This window comes from Lepidochelys kempii, chromosome 2 (assembly GCF_965140265.1).
Source record: "Lepidochelys kempii isolate rLepKem1 chromosome 2, rLepKem1.hap2, whole genome shotgun sequence".
NCBI lineage: Eukaryota > Metazoa > Chordata > Testudines > Cheloniidae > Lepidochelys > Lepidochelys kempii.
Window position 1 is genome coordinate 199948225 of NC_133257.1, and position 17545 is coordinate 199965769.

At 45.1% G+C, this 17545-nt stretch overlaps 1 protein-coding gene across 1 annotated transcript in view; it reads right to left on the reverse strand.

Moving 5' to 3' along the window:
- NR1D2 (nuclear receptor subfamily 1 group D member 2) overlaps nucleotides 1–17223 on the reverse strand; it is a 32349-nt gene extending 15126 nt beyond the window's left edge. The window contains exons 1-4 of the mRNA XM_073333494.1: nucleotides 16818–17223; nucleotides 11377–11637; nucleotides 1299–1387; nucleotides 316–460 (exon numbers count right to left, since the gene is read on the reverse strand). Of these exons, the coding sequence (XP_073189595.1) occupies nucleotides 316–460; nucleotides 1299–1387; nucleotides 11377–11637; nucleotides 16818–17202 (880 nt within the window). The 5' untranslated portion in view covers nucleotides 17203–17223. The remainder of the gene's footprint in view (nucleotides 1–315; nucleotides 461–1298; nucleotides 1388–11376; nucleotides 11638–16817) is intronic.
- Nucleotides 17224–17545: the final 322 nt, after the last annotated feature.

The following is a 17545-nucleotide window of genomic DNA, read 5'->3' on the forward strand; positions in this document are numbered from 1 at the left end:
GTAAAATAAACTAAGACTGTTACATCAAGTCCGTCCATCTAGCAGCTGTAGTGCATCCTATTGTATTCATCCCAACTCCAGATGCTCAGAGAAGTGAGGGCTTTCTTAGCTACTTTATATACGGCGCTCAGTATAGCCACACAGTGAGAAGACTAGCTAATCCACATGTAAGAGACAACAGTAGTGTCAGAGTACAACAGGATTCAGCTGTCCGTTTCTGCCTCCTTACGATCTTTGTCACATTCTCTTTTGAGATGGGTGGCGTATGCAGCACAATTCACTTTTACAATGTCGTTATTCAATTTAGGAACATACCATCTCTTGACATTCCAACAGACAAACATTTTTTGAAGCGGCACTGCTGGCATCTATTCCTATTCATTCTCATTATAGAGCAGTTGTTATTCTTCAAGCACTTCTTATACTGAATGTTTTGCTGAATGCTTCTTCTGAAAAAACCCTGCAGATAAAAACCACAGCCTATTACCATACATGTCAAATCTTCTATGAAGATCCGGCCATTTGCAAGTAAGCTTCACTTCCTCATATATACTTTCGGAGCCATAAGAAGTAGGTGCCACTCATAGCAGCTTACAACTTCTCATGACTGGTTTTCTCTCAGACAGTTTTGCTAGCATAGTGAAGCATAACGTGTAAGGAAGAACACGGTGGGATTAATAAACTGGTTGTTTCCAACTATATATAACTGGTTGTTTCTAACTAATAAATTCTAAAAGTTTCCCCAGCAGTCAAAACTTACGATCCAACTTACGATGTTATTATCCTCGTTATACTGACAGGGAACCAGCAGAGCTGAGAGGTTAAGTGACTTACCCAAGATCACACAGGATACCTGTGGCAGGGATAGAAATAGAATCCAGCTCTCCTGACTCCCAGCCGCGTATTTTAGCCACAAGACCACCTCTTGCACAATGTCTAGCTTCCTCCGTTCAAGAAAATAGCTTTCATATAACATTATTATTGCCAAAAGCTCCTTCACAGAATGGACCATTCATGGTGTTCCAGTGTCTGAGAACAGACCTTTGATCAATCAGTGGACACGCAGGCAACTAGTTTAGTTGTTCCCATGGGAAGGAATGGTGTATTCCCAAGCAGCTTGTCTTTTTAAAGCAACCTGTGTATATTTTGAACTCTCTCAGATTAATGTTTTAATAGATTAATATAAATTTAACTTTTCAACATCATCACCTGCTTACCCCATGATTCCAATTGTTAACTACCCAGCGATCTGAAAACTAGCCAGCATCCACAACAAAAAGGAGACCATTATACTTTACCTTACAACCCTCACAAGCATGCACACCGTAGTGAAATCCTGAAGCAACATCCCCACAGACTTTACACAGGAGGATCATGCCATTAAATTCTAGAAATAGAACAGAAGAAAGTGAGCATGAAACTCCAATGGTAACATTCTCCCTCATAGGCCTTGTCTATACTGGTGGCGGTACATATGGTACATGTAGCTACACACCCCAATGAAAGAGAGCGTGGTCCTGCTGGAGCCTTTCCCTGCAGTGAGGACAGGCTCTGGCAGTGGGACACTACATTGCAACATAAATAGGGAGCACTGCTTGGGCACATAGAGAGCCGCAGAGGGTATATACCCTAGGGTTCAGCCGGGTCTCTAGTCTTCTTGCCTAAGCAGTACCTCATTGCCTCCACTGCTATTTATACCTGTGCTAGCTGGGTGTGCAATGTATGTATTCTACATGCCACTGCAAGTGCAGACCTAGCCCTAGAACACACTTCTGCCCCTTAAAATGTGCTTTGCAAATGAGATACTGCAAATCAGTTCAATGTACAAGAAAGAGAGGAGACAAAAACAAGAACACAGGAAAACCCTGCACGACTCAGCAGGGATGAATTTAGGAACAATCGCTGGATAGAATGGGGAGAACACACATACACTGGGCTAACACTAAATTTTTAATAAAAGTAGCATTGCACTCAATGGTAGAAAAAAAAGTCTGCTTACATTTATGAATTTTAAAAGGATCATTTAGGAAACTAGGTCACCAAAGTTTGGGCTCAATCTGTCTTCCCATCAGGACAAGGAAGCCCATATAAATGTTGCAGTTTCCCCAACTGAGAATAAAGATCTTTTCTTAAAAACAGAAATATTAAAAGACACCGTTAACTTCAAAATCACATGTAGCAAACAAATAAGTTATTTTACCCTTTTTACTAATAAAAACTTTGGCCACATCCTACAATTGACTCCATGCAGACAGTCCTCCATAGCCACACAGAGCCTCCCCATTGAGATGCACTTGCAGAAACAGGACCTTACATTCTTAAAGGTGAAAGGATTTTCCAAGTCCAATTTGCTTGCCACTTCTTATGCTCTTTCTTTATATTTTGCATGTTTTGTTCCAGCTTGGATAATAAAGAATGGGACGTTTCAAAGTGTTCAGCATTGCCAACTCTGCCAGTGACTTCAGGGGAGCAGAGTTGGACTAATGCTGAGCGCTAGAGCTGGTTGGAAAAATTTCAGTGGAACCATTTTCCACCTGAGACTGCAGTTTCATTAAAGTTCATATTGTAGCCTAAACGATTAACCTGCTTGCTTGCATATATATATCTTTTGTACAAAGGATCTACTGTTAGCAACCCTTCTCTTTTTTGTTTTGGAAAGCTCTAGGATTACTCTCACTAAGTCCCTATCCAATTTCTGTGTGTCTTTTAAATCCAGTATGTCAGCCTGTACAAATTTAGTTGTAGCTTTAGGGCATCTGGGACTAGGGCAGTATCAGAACATTCCTGATCTTTTTCTTTCCAGAATTCCCCTGATCAGGCTCCTTCTCGGGCTAATTTATCAGCCTTCCCATTTTCTGTAGCATAGGGGTCTAATTTCCAGTGAGCTATTTTTTTTTTTTTTTTTTACACTTTAATCATCCACCTTGTAACAGTGATTGTTACAGCAGATGTATTTCATCAGCGATGCACACTTAATAGGCGTGCCATCTGAAGATGTGAACCCATTTATCTCCCAACATGGTAGAAACTCTGTGAGAGAACTGCATACTCATGCGGAGTCTGAAAACGGATACTTCGGTATGTGGTGGTGATGGAGAACTGCACACAGTACTCCAACACATAAGCCACTGCTGCTAATTCAGCATATTGAGCCAAATGTGGAATACATGAATATGCCTTCTCCCAATGCTCTCCTTTCTCCTCGGGAGGAACTGCATAGATTCCAAATCCGGTACAAGGTTTGCCTCGATGGTAATAACTAGAACTGTCAACAAAGAAATGATACCTAATAATGGAATCTGTCTCCTGTATCAATGGTTGGAAAAGCTTTTGTTTTTCCTCCCCCCTTACATCCAATCAATCAAGATCGGGACACGTGTGGCTCTCCTTCATATAGTAGGGCAGCTGGTAACAAAAATGGTGTCCTAATAGGTTTTACTGTAATATCTTTCCCTTGCAGCAGTAATGCCCAGTGGGCTAGGTGAGCATTTGAGACTTGCCCATCTTTTACCCCATTGGACAGTAAGAACTGAAGGGAAGTGTGTGATAAGTGTAATACGATCGGGCTGAGGCCAATTAGAAAAGAAAAGTGTTGTATGGCCCAACTGGTTGCCAATAGGTACTTTTCACAATTGTTATACTTAAGTTCAACTGATGACACTTAAACATGAAGCACAGGCCCCAGGTCCGATTTTCCCACGCTCACCGCTACCTCCAGATGATAGGGTATTTCAGGATTAGGAGTGATCAACACCGGAGCCTTGAAATGGCTTGTTTTAGCTGGGATACTGCTTCCGTGTGTTGCTCAGACCATTTCCATCAAACACTTTTCTTTAATAGTTGGTACAAGGGACCTGCAATGGAAGCAAAATTGGGAATGAAATCCCTGTAATACCCAGTTAAACCCAAAAAGGATCTTAAAGCCGTTGGGTCCTGTGGTAACGGCAATGTTTGGATTGCATCTACTTTCTGTTGTGCCGGGGTTCTACCCCATTTTGTCAGGGTGAGACCCAAGAAAGAGACACAGTTAGCCATTAGCTGTGCCTTGGCCAGATTGCACTTTAACCCTGCTTCCTTTAGGATCTGTAGGAGCTCATCAAGCCTTTCTAGATGCTCCTTTTTAGTCCGTGTTGCTAAACACAGGTCATCTACATATTGAAACAGAACAGTTGGTTTAGAAAATTGAGACAGTGCCTGCCTTATTTGCGCATGGAATAAAGCTGGAGAACTTTTATACCCCTGAGGTAAACGTGTCCAGGAATATTGGACTCCCTGGAAACGAAATGCAAAAGGGTACTGTGAAATGTGGGCCAATGGCAATGTCCAAAAGCTGTTACTGATGTCAAGGAAAGTAAACCACACAGCCTCTGGATCAAAGGACTTGACTAAATCTGGCATCTTGGCCACTGTAGGGGCACAAGTGGGTGTGACTTGATTCAGGCGTCTATAATTAATTTTGAGACGCCAAGAACCATTTGGTTTCTTCATCGGCCAAATAGGAGAATTGGCAGTGGAAGTACATCTACGTAGTAGTCCCTGTGTCAGTAAAGACTTGATAGTCTTTTCTATGTATGGGTTTGCCTGTTCTGGGTAAGGATATTGTCTTTGGGCTGACATATCTTCTCCTTCTACAACAATAGTGACTGCCATATATTCACAATTATGTTTGTGTTTAGCAAAGGCATCTGCATGTAACTGTAACTCATCAACAGGCATCTGACTCCTGTAACTCAGGTTGGTCCGCATGATTAGCCGCTATTTTGTTTAAATCATAACCCTCAGGCTCAGAGTCCACCACTGGAGATACCATGCCACAGTCAGGTATGATCACTGGTGAGTTATTCTTTGCCTGTTCTACAGTAAGGCACAACAATTGGTTACCCAAATTAAGAACACGTCTGTTTGTATAGGAAATTAGTTCCCAACAGGCAATTCCTTGGGTCTGCTAATTTCATCAACGCAAAGGTATGAACCTCTCTTAGGTGACCTATCTGTACTTCAATGGGTATAGAAAGCGTGGTAACAACCTGATTACTTGCAAAAGTTGCAAGTGTTTTTGTACGCCCTGATGACAGAGAAGAGGATCTAGGATCCTTAAAATGGATAATACTGATTGCTGCCTCAGTATCTATAATAAAATCCGTGTGGTGGCCACCTACCACTGCAGATACTGTGGGTCTCCCGCTTGCATCTCTGTCTAAAGGAGCTATGACTTCGCTTGGGGTTGATTGGCATCATGCCGAATAATTTGTAGAGTATGCAGACAAATAATCTACAGGCTCTCCTTCTATCTCTTCGGAGGCAGCCAACTCTGGAGGAGAGGCTGTCCACCGGAGAGAAGGAAATGGGTCAACGGAGGCCACTGGACAGTTTTAGGGTGCTGGGCCTTGGCCTTCCATCATCAGCTCATTCACGCATGCTTGGAGTTCTCAAATATCCAGTCGTTGAGCCTCAAGCGTCTGCTGCACTGTTTTAAACATCACAACTGAGTCCTCATCTTTGTGGGGAGGCGGTGACATGGGTCTCCGCAGGCGTAAAGTATTCTGTGTGGCATCTGAAAAGAAAGGAACATGGTCCCGGGCCCCTAGATAGGATCCAAATGCATAACCCTGTTGAGGGGCATGCCCACTCGAAGGTCCAGGATCATTATGTGGATTAGGGTCATTTTACCAACACTGGTACCTAGCGAATTTAGGAACCCCTCGACCTAACCCTGATTGAGGTCCCTCAATCCTCACAGTGGGATTTGTTTGTGGTTTGTGAAGTATTGCAACAGGAGCTCCCCGCCAACCTATTTTAGGGCCTCCCTGAAAATATGCCTTGGCCAGTAAGGCTAATGCCTCTTTAAAGAAATATCATCAGTTATATGCATGTTCACCATTTCTCGTAAATAGGGAAGAGAGTTATTAACCAACAAACTAACGTATGGTGGCTCATCTGTTTCCTCTTTCGTGTGACTGTGCCATGCTGCACTTAACTGCAGGTGAAACTGATGTGGGGACTCATTAGATCTCTGCCTTAGGTTCGACAGGATGGCCACACCAGCTTTCCCTGGATGTAGATTGTGTTCCAATAAGGCTACTGTGTCTTTAAAAGATCTCTCTCCTACCCTAAACTCAGGTGGCAAAGTACTCCATAATGCTCGATTTACTGTGAGTTGTAAGATTTTAACTCAATCTTTCCTTGGTAAGCCAAACACGTTTGCTGTTTCTTGTACACGTTGTGCATGCATTGCAACTGAAGAATCCTCCATCATTCCTACTTGCTTAGCTACCAGATCTAGGGTCTTAATGTCTGTAACAACTGCTTCAGGACAATCCGAATTACAATCTGAGGATCTTCTCTCCAGATCAGGATCTGGACTTCTACCTGAGCTTGAATCTATAACGTCTCTGTTTTGACTTCTTCTACCCAAATTCACGTTTTCCTCATCTGAGCTATCAGCACTTTCCAATGGAGATAATCCTGGATGAGCAGGATAATTTTCCGTAAAACCTCTATGTCCTATACTCAAGGCATCTCCACACTGACGCAGGACATCTCTTAGTGTGTTAAGGTCTGGTGTAGTAGGGTGTTCTACCCGTACACCAGGTGATACTAGCATATACCAAGGGAGTGTAGAGGGGCCACGAAATTGTCAGGACCTAGACAATGTTGATGATTGCTCAAATTCCAATAAATGTCCACCCAAAGGGGCTGGATCTCCTGATCTATATGGTGCTAGTGTAACACTGGGCGGAGGAGCAGGAATTACATTCCTTAGTTGTTGTATATCTCTCTGTTGTAACTTAGAGATTACTACATCACATGCATTAGCTACTCGTGTCACTTGTGACACTGCATCTTCTAGTCCCTGAACAATCACAGACTCTAAAGGCACTCCCTCTTCACTATCAGGGGAGGACACTAACAGAGGAGAGGATATTTCCTCCCCCTTTGCTCTGCTCATCTCATCCTTTACATCACTAGTCGCCTCCTCTATGATGCCACTCAACTCCACCTCCTGTGGTGCCACCCTGGGACTTCCTTTTTCTATCTGCAGACTGCTGTTAGCTTCTGCATTGCTACCTTCCTCTTCTGACTCTCCCAGTGGCTCCTCAGACTCAATCTCCAACTCTGCTCCTAAAGGTACTGTATCAGCCTAAGCTAATTCTCTTGGCCTACTTCTAGAAATTGGCCCTGCAGGTTTTTCTATCTCCGTTGGTTCTACCACGCCAATAGGGATGGGAATCGATTCTTTATCCTCCTCTAACACATCTTCTCTTTTTTCCAACTCTCTGATTCTTTCCAACAGCTGTCCATGGTCTGATTTATAGCCCTCCAGCGATTTTAAGCTGGCATCCAAAGTTTGCTGGGCTTTCCTGAGTAACTCTAATTTTTTATTCAATTTCTTTCCCAGCGAACTACAAGCCACGAGCAGACATTCAACAGCTATTCCCTTTACCAGTTTAGCCTTTCTTTTTTTCTGCTCTCTTTCTACATCAAATACCTCACTCACAAAACCCCATGGGTTACAATGCTCAGAGATCATCTCGCTATTTCTCAACTGTTCTAAACCTCCTCCATGTTGCTGAATGTATTTTTTCTGGCAAAGTTTTCTAAAGCCATACTACGGGCAACTCCAACAGACTCTACTCTTGCCCTTGCTCCACTCACCTTAATACGTAACACAGAACTCATTTTAATTCTAAAACTTCACTAGCTTATGTAATAAACTATAACGAATACTCTGCTGTTTTTAATCTGAAACTGAAGGCGTCCCTTCACAGAAACAACAGGAAACAATACCCCAAACCGGTTTTTACACTTAGTTCAGTAAGTCCCAAATAAATGATAGAGAGGTGGGGTACGTGCCCTTTCTTCCCTCGATGGCTCGTAGCTGATCAAGAGGTCTTTTCCCTCTGTCGGGACCTGCCAAACAGCTGGGGACTACTGAGGCAGATGGATCAGAGGTGCAGCCCAGGAGAGTTGAGGGGACTGAAATAAGGTAGCTCGAACCGTTCAAGTTCTGAATTATTGCAGCCTCTTGGTGGCAATTAATACCTAGGTTTATCAACTCCCCCGCCACCACTAGTGTGGGTCATTGGATCCAATGCTACTGCTAATATCTTATCAGTACCATTCATTATAACTTCAACCTTTAACAAAGCCCCTTAAAAGCGCATATCACTTTAAATAATAACACTATTTACTGTTTATAATATTACTCTATCTTGCAAGATTAAATTTAAACCCTCTAAAGTAAAACTCTAAATCAAACCACAATACAGAACCGGAAATACTGGGACTGCTGCCAAGCCGCAGTCACAGGAAATCAGGCTCCTGTTCTCTTAAGAGTGAGTGACTGAGACACACAATGTTGCTCTCTAACTTTCTGTAACTTTAACCATTTACTTATGCCTCAGGTGAGATTTTTAGGAGTCTAAGGATGCCTGGAATCCCTGAAAATTCCTGTCACATACTTCTCGAGTCTCCTGGCTGGCTCGCCAGTCTGTAGCCTGATCTAGGGTGTGTTAATATTATTAATTTGGATAGTATGGGTTTTTGGCTCACCAATCTATTTGATCAGAAGTTAAAAGTTCTTGTCCCAGATCAGGCTCCACAGAATTTACAAAGGACCCTCGGGGGTGTGACAGGAAGCTCGCACTGAGACACATATAGCCGTAAAGACTTTTTATTAAAATCAATGAAATAGTAAGTAAATGGTAAAATAATTAGAGTTACAAAGTTACAATTGTATTACTGTTATTCGAAAGATACATATGGTAATACAGTATTATATGCTACAAAGCTTTGGTTAATATACTCACAACCTTCCTTGATGACCTGGTGGTGAGAGACACAGGACCAGCCTCACCTCTAACCATTCAGATTTCTCAACTCTTGAGTGAGTGGTGCAGAGCTTCAAAGAAACTAATGCTAAGAGCTATCAAAGCGAACTTAGAGTTTACTTAACTAACAAACTTAAAACCTAACAAACAAAACTAAGAACAAACGTTTAGGGAAACCAAGCTTAGCCTAGTCCCCTTGGAACTTAAAAGTTTGAAAAGAAAATGAGTACAACCTACTAATAGTTAGTAGTCGTAGAGGACAGATAGCATAAGCTAGTGAGGTGGGTCACCTCTTTTATAGGGCTCAAGTGCAGGGAATCCTTCCTCCTATGCCCAAATATGCCTCAAAAATGTTAGGATACCCTTACTCCATAGGCTAATACGTTCATGCAAATTGATGACATGTACATACGCACATATACTATTTCTGTTCTTTTAGTCATTTCAATTCTTTCCTTGTGGTGTACCTGTTAAGTCTGTGGCTACAAGAAAAAACCCCTACCATTCTTCCATTGTCTATCTGTCTAGATAAAGGTCTTAGACATGCATGGGTGGCTTACTATTTAGATAAAAGATCTCAAGATGTAGGCCAACTTTGCTATCTGGGTGAAAGGTCCCAGATATAGATATACTAACTTTGCCTTAACTTAACATGCAGGATATAGCATTACAGCCAAACTTATTTCAATATATATCTATAAACCTATTACAACAGACGAAATACTTAAACTATTAGAAAAGATATATATATATATACATGCATGCAAGCAAGCAGGTTAATCCTGCTACAATATTTAGTCCCTAAACAGAACACGAACAAATGTCAATCTTGAAATCCTTTGTGAAAGGGAATTTCTGTCCTCTGCATAGCTCTGCTAAGCGCTTTTAAAAATCCCACCCTAAAAATCAGTTAAATCAATCTCAATTTTGTTTACAGCCAATTTCACTTTCAGGTTCTTATGCCCTGATTTTGCAAACAGCAGCTTTCTGTACATGAGCAGTCCCGTCGAGTGCTTCCATGTTTGCCAAACAATGTACAAAGCAGAAGAGGAGGGGAAAGGTCTTACTAAGATCTTGGATTTATTTATTTTAGGTGGGGGTTGGGTGGGAGAGAAATATTTTTTAAAATAATCTGAAGGTTTTTTGAAGTACAATGATCAGACTTTAGGCTTGGCCTCATAATGCCCTCAAAACACAAAACATGAGCATAAGTGCTGGAACTAGGAGTGCTGGGGGTGCTGCTGCATCCCCTGGCTTGAAGTGTATACAGAGTTTACAATTTGGTTCAATGTCTCTCAGCACCCCCACTATAAAAATTGTTCCAGCACCCCTTAATAGGAGGGTTGTCCAGAAAGTTTGACTTGCAAAAAATATTTTGTCTCGGGTAAAAGAAAAACATCTAAATTCAAATTAAAAGCTTACTGAAATATCTTCTGACCCATATATCGCTGCAGTCACTATTCAATGTCAACATTCTTGTAAAAAAAAAACCAAAAAACAACTGGGGATCACTTTTAGCTTGCAAAGATTGCTTAAAAAAATTCCTTTATTGCTGAACTTCTGATTATCAAAGAATATATAATGCAGAAACACAGTAACTAAAGCAAGTTGAAGCCTACAGTATAGTTGCAACGATCAGCACCCCTGTAGTTCTGACCATACCAACTTTTAAATTTTATTTTATTTGTGGTTTAAAAAAAAATAAAATCACTTGTAGCTGGAACTTAGTGCACACGTTCTGAACACATTTTTACTGGTGTAAGTCTGGCGTAGTTCCTGGAGAAGGAACTTGTGTGCACGCATAGTGGCTAGCGCAATGAGGTCCTGGGCCCTGACTGGGACTCCTAACTGCTACCACAATATAAACTTATAAAATGATTCCACTGATCTCTGTAGTAATTAAACATAAACATTGATGTAAATAAGAATTTGTTCCTAGGTTTGAGACTGTGGACTAAACTGTCTTTTAAAATGGTATTTGGCCAGGTTTCAGTGAAAGGAGGACAAAGAGACTTGCAGTAAACTTTGTTTTAGCACTTAACATAATTTCAAAACTGTTGGGGCTTTTTATAAAAAAAAATAAAAAATTAGTGAGAGTTCTTGATTTAAACTTACTTGTGGGCCAAAGGACAATATGGCCTGTTGGCACCACTTTGCACTGTGAGCAAGCAGTTCCAGGTCTGGGAGCGGCATCAGTGCATTTCATATCCTGGATCAGTAAAACTCAGGCACATAGCAGAGGTGATGAGCTTGAGCTCAAGGAGTAGGGTTGAAAAAAGATTGGAAAGATGGCTGATTCAGGCTGAAGTTGTGGCTTCTGTCTAGCAAGAGGCTGTTTGCTCAACATCTTGGCCAGAGAATGAGCACCATAGCTACCGCTGTCTAGAAGGAAGGAAGTTAGAGATTAAGAGTGGAGAGAAAATTGTGGTCTCCAGAATGAAGGCTGGGGGTGTCCTCAGGCCAGGTAAGACCAGCCATCAGTTTGAGACAGTGGAGCACGACAGTGCATGTTTAGCTGCCTGATGATACTTCAAAACATACATACTTGTAAGTCCACCATGGCCCTTGGTCAATCCAGCAGCACTCGACCGACTTGTTTTAACGGCACCATCTAGCTGATCGTTCTTTGGTGCGCCGTCAGAACCCTCGCTGCTCCTACTGTTACAGCTGCTCTCAGAGGTGGAACTGTTTGGTGAAGATGGTACAGGCGAAGAGGATGACTGGAAACTACTCTCTGAGCTCTCACTGTGACAAGAGGCTGGGCTAGACGCTGAGCTTGAAGAGCTGATGTAAGCAATCACACCCCCTGGTGGAAGGAAAAGAAAAGACTGTAATGACAAAATACCAAATGTCCTTACACAGCTTGCAAATGATCCACTCCCTGAGCTGGCACTACCTGACACAGCATGCCAAGTTGTCCTTACATGTGCCTCTTTCAAACCCCTCCCCCAAGCTCATTTCTTTCCATTAGCTTTCCAACGACTGACCTCCCCTTCCACCCCATCTTCTCTTGCCCTCACACCTGACCTCCTAGAATGGAAAATGAGATTAGATAAAAGAGGAAGCAGGGGATGGGATCAACAGCAAGTGTAAAAAGCTTGCATCTGAGGTGGTGGATGGTGGGGAGTCACTGGAGGGACTCAAAGCTGGGAGGATATAACCTGATCAAAACCTGATCTCAGAAGCAATGTTCTGAAGGGAGTTCAGGGTAGGAGGTACAAACTGGATGGGGAGAAAAGACTAGATCTTAGAGGTGTTATGGAGACAGAAGCAGAGATCATTTAGATTAGGATAAGACAAAGGGCAAAGTGAAAGATGACATCCAGGATACAGGCCTGAGATAGGGAGGAGGTTGGTGGTATTCACAGCAATGGATCAAGCGGATGGAGCATGAAGATAATATAAAAACAAACCAGAACTGAACTCCTTAAGCACCACTTGTCACATTACAAGTCTTTGTAGCTCATTTAAATATAGTTTCAGTTGCCAGGCTCTTTGCAAGGCACTGCACTCCCACTTGCAGGACAGGGAAGCTGTTTAGTCTTAAACTCTTGAGATACTTTTGGAGAAAACAGCTACCTGCTCTCTTTCAGGCATGGAAATAGATTTGTTTTTCATAGGGCCCCTTCCCCAGGTTATATGCCAAAAGAATGATCTTGCAAAGGATACAAACAATTCTTTACTCTTCTTTTGAGAACCAAGTCAGTTGTCATCTCCAAGACCTGATATTTTAAAAGCCACTACAAAGCATTTGTTATTTCACACTAAAATTAGTAAGTGTAAAAAGCTCATTGGCAAAAGCCAAGCAATTTAAAAACTGTGTTTAATTCCTTCTCTGCTCCCTTTGTACTGATGTGGCAAATCCCTTTACATATGACTTATTACATACCAGAATAAGATGATGCATATGCCTTAAACCAGTAAAAGCTACAAATGACAAGGAATGCTTGCTCAACAGATTAAGTCAGTACAGCAGGTCCTGGGTCATAGTGTCTTATGTTAATTATAGCACACTTGAAGATAAATGCTGCCACTCTGTCCTACACTACTCTTTTATACCCTTGTGATACATAAATAATTTCTAGAACACTGAGTGATCCTATACAACATAAAAATTGCAATACTTGGCACAAGAATCAAAGACAGATAGTAACTTGGAATTTCATTGCTTTTGTAAATTTAATTAAACCCCTGCTTCCCACAGGGACATGCTGGCCACCACTACCTGCAGCTTCCATTGGCTGGGAACGGCGAACCGCAGCCACTGGGAGCTGCAGGCGGCCATGTCTGCAGATAGTCATTGTAAACAAACTGTCTCACAGCCCACCACCAGATTACCCTGACGGGCCGCAGGTTGCCCACTACTGCCCTATAGGATAGAGGGTACTGAGCTGCTCCTTCTCCCCTGAACAGGTGGAAGACAGGACCTAACTGAGGAGTACTGTACAGCAAATTCATTTTAACTTTTCCCCTCCTAATGAGGTTTTCAAAACCAAAAGACACAGGGCTAGATTCACAAGGGGGGGGCCTAGGCCTTGCCATGCTGAGCCTAACTTATGCACCCTATTGCCTAGTAGAATTCACAGGCTCGAGTTAGGCGCTCAGGTTCTGTACACGCATGGTGAGAGGCACTTAAAAAGAGATTCACAGACACCAGCACACTGAACAAAAGCCATGATCTGGAGCAGGGACTTGAAGCCAGGTGAGTGCCCTAACCACTAGGCCGGTCATCCTCATGCTTTCTCTGGCCCAATGGCTATTTAATTATTTATACAAGGTGGAACTGCTTCACTAGGACAGACTGAAAGACAGCCACCCCAGAATACTCAGTAGCCCAGTTGTTCAGGAACTCACCTGGGCAGGGGGAGGCCTGGTCCCTGCTCCACAGCAGGCAGAGTGGGGATTTGAACCAGGCGAATATAAGGACACCTCCTCTATGGTCTTCTGTGTGGGGCAGGTGTACTCAGAACACAGCTACCAGATTGGGCTCAGCAGCGGAGAAAGGCAAGGGAATTCCTCGTTCGTGAATGCTGCTGGAGCTTTGGCCTGAGTTAGGTGTTGAGCTGCTTGGCAATGCCAGGCCTTAGGCAGATTTGTGCATCCCCACCCACAGACTTGGGGACTTTACTAGTGGGACTTGAATGCCTTGGGACTTTGGCAGCTACAGGATCGGGTGGAGCTGAGCCCTAGTTCTGTGAAAGCCAGTTGTGCATAAATGTTGGACTTGGGCAGTTAGGCGCCTGAGTCCCCCTTGTGAATCTAAGACCCACTAGGTATACTAACTATTTCTGTATACTAGGGACTTTTTGGTTACTTGTCATATTATTGAGAAATATATTAAAATTGAGACTATCTTGGAAGATTCTGTGGCTCCTCAGAAATCCTCTGCTCAGATTTTAATATTCTTTCCTATTTAACTGTAAGTACTAGGTTATACACCTGCATTTCAGAAAAACCCACGTATGCGGTACAGAAAAAAACATTTCCCAGAAGCAGCAGGTCCTGATATTGTATCGGCGAGTCAGCGCTGCAGACATAAACTTCTTGACTCTTAAAATAGAATTTGCTAACATAGAAGACAAAGGAATTTTATTTTATCCTAAACTGAATTGTTGTGATGTGAAACTAGTTCTGGATGCTTATTTAGACATATCCACAAAGGATTCTCAAATAAATTTAGAATTCCAAATGATATACTACCACCAGATCATATGTGAACATGTATTTTGAGCAGGAAGTTATATAACTTATTAATTATGACAACCCTGTTATTTATATTTCAGCAGATTATTAAATCTTTGCAAAAAATAGAGTTCAGCCTACCTAGATGCTATTTTAGTATCAGCCTCTATTGTTGTTGCAATAGTGTAGATTGTTTTCCTTTCACCTTTGACATAAAAGTTTAACAATGAAAATAGTTGAAATGACATAGGGTAAAAAGAGAAGACTTTAGGCAAGAGAAGGAAAGCTAACTGGTCTTTCTGCTATAAAGAATTTTCTACTGTACAAGATTATCACATTTAGGTTTAATAAAAGGGAATCATCCCATTCTAGGACAAAGGAACAATCTTTAAAATAGCAAAACCGGCACATTAAATTATCAGCTCTTGCTGAAATAATTTCTAAACAGTCACACCAATGGCTATTTAGCTGCTGGCACAGCAAATGCGTCCTTCCAAAGTCAATTCTGTTTCATAAAGCACTGCCTGATGTTTTTCACTAGAGCCACAGGAACTGTTACATAATCAGCCACTATTATATACAGAATAATAAAACCCAGCCTTTTCACTCAATTTATTTTAAGGGAGGATGCAGGAACCATTGCGTCCTTACTTAGCAATTACTTTTCTGCTATTTTTGTAAAGCTGTAATTCCCCCACCTTCCCATAAAGCCCAGACAGACATTCTAATTCCCATACGGTCAGGCGGGACCTGAGATCCTTTTGTGTAACACGCTGTAATCTGGACGTGTCCAGCCATCTGACTTGCTGGGCTCATTACATGAGCGCAACCATCAGTGAAGGCGGGTCTGCCCCCCTCTTTCACCTGTTACAGTCCTGCTGTTGCAAGAGCCTGTCCACGTGAGAAGAATTTTAAATGTGTCTTCATTCCAATCACATGGGCAGGCACACAAATACAACACGCTATGCTGCAACGAGCCAGTAAGACTGCCGCCCGGGGGCCAGCCCTATGCCAAGGGAGGGTGACCAGAAGTCCCGATTTTATAGGGACAGTCCTGATATTTGGGGCTTTGTCTTACATAAGCACCTATTACCCCCTCCTGATTTTTTACGCTTCTTATCTGGTCACCGTACTTCAGGGACCCTAAGTACCTATGGCTTTTACCTACCAGAGCTCTGGGCAACCTCCAGGCACTGCGGGTGGGCAGGGGAGCAAGGGCAGCACTTCTCCTCTGCCCAGCCACCATCACCTGCACACCCGACCCCTGGAGTATAAACCAGGTGAATGGGAAGGGGCAGCAATCCCCCCCCCCAACCCCACTCTGCAAGCGTTCTAACCACGTCCCAGCCGAAAGGAGCCGCCCTCCGTGTTCCAAGGTTCTAGCCACGCCCCCTTCCGAAGGGAAAAAGAACACCTGCCCCCGCCCGCAATGCAACGCCTAGAGGGGGCGCCTCCCACTCCAAAAGGCGAGCGGTCAGAACCTTGGAACACCTGTGGGGGCGGGGTCAGAACGGTGCAAACCCCGCCCGGCGCTCCGGTGGGCGTGGTCAGAAGCGCCGCAGGGATCGGGCCTCCTCCGCCCCACGTGTCCCCTGCGCACGCCCGGCTCCCGTCACACTCGATGAATGTAGGTCACCAAAACAGCGGCCTCTGGCGGGCCTCACGTGTCCGCGCCGGCAGCCACCCAGCTGGCCCGCCCCGGCCCTATTATGCAATCGTTACGTCACAGCCCCGCACGGCCAATAAGCGGGCACGCAGCGCGGAACGTAAACAGAAGACACACATGGCTCGGCAAGGGGGTCCATGTGAGGAAGGGCAGGCGCCGGCCACGGGATCCGCAAGGAAGGGGGGCGGGGAACGGGCATCAGGCCGTGGGGGGCAGCCGCAGCAACCCAGGCTCCCCAACATCCGCCACACCAACTGGACAAGAGCATCCGAGGAGTGGGGGGAGGGGTGACCTAGCACCCCTCCCACAAGCGGGGATCAACCCCCCCCCAACCCAGGGGGATCCCGGCCCCCACAACATGGGGGCAGCTGCCCAGCCCACCCGCGAGACGCTCTGCTGACGCGAGACGCTCCCCTGACAGCGGCAGCCGCCCTGCAATGCCCCCATTCCCCGGTCAGGAACTCACCCACCCGGCGCTAACATGGGGCTCGCTGATCACCCACCCCCAAATCCACAGATCGCCCCACAGTGACCAACACAGCGCCCTCCCGCTTAACCCCAAAGCACCCGCCCTGCGGCTCCCCCCCCCCACACACACACCTCAGCACCCCGAACTAGCAGCTTAGCAAGTCTCTTACCTGCATTGACCTCCATAGTTTCCTCCTCCGGCGAGACGGCACCAAGGACCGCGAAACTCCGGACTGGCGGACGCGCCACTCTGCGCCCAAGCAGGACTAACACCCCCGACTCTCCTGCTCGCTGCCGCTGCCCCTCCACATGTGCCCCCAGGCTGCCCGCCAGTCGGCACGGTGCCGCGGCTGTCTCTGCGGCGCGGGCGCTCCTGCCCCAGCCCTGGCTGCGCGCCTCTCTGCAAAGCAGCAGCAGCAGAGCCTGGCTGGGGAGGTTTCCGGCTGGGCTGGCCCCTGGCAGGGCGGCTGCTGCTGCTGCTTTGCTCCTCGGCTGCCTCCCCTTTACAACAAAAGCGACTGAGACAGGGGAGAGCCAGAGTGCGGCACTGACCATGTGACTCACCTCCACCGCCTCCCTTCCCTCCCTGCGCGGGCCCCCCTCTCTCCTCGCGCTCTGGGCAGTGCCGGCCCCGCTCCTCCCCCGGCCGCTGCCTCCCCACTCCTTCCCTGGCCCGGCCGCTTCGCCCGGGGACACGCTGCCCTGCAGTCCCGAGTTGGGGGCTAGAGGGGGGCGCGGGCCGCACCCACGTGCTTCTGGGGGTGCATAGGGGCCAGCAGTGGGGGGGGGGGAGGGAGCCCCACAGCCCCTCAGCGCGGCTGCAGGACTTTGTGCACTCGTGCTCGCCCCATCCCCAACTTGTTACATGCGGTCGGGGCGGGGGGGGGGGGGCATCAGG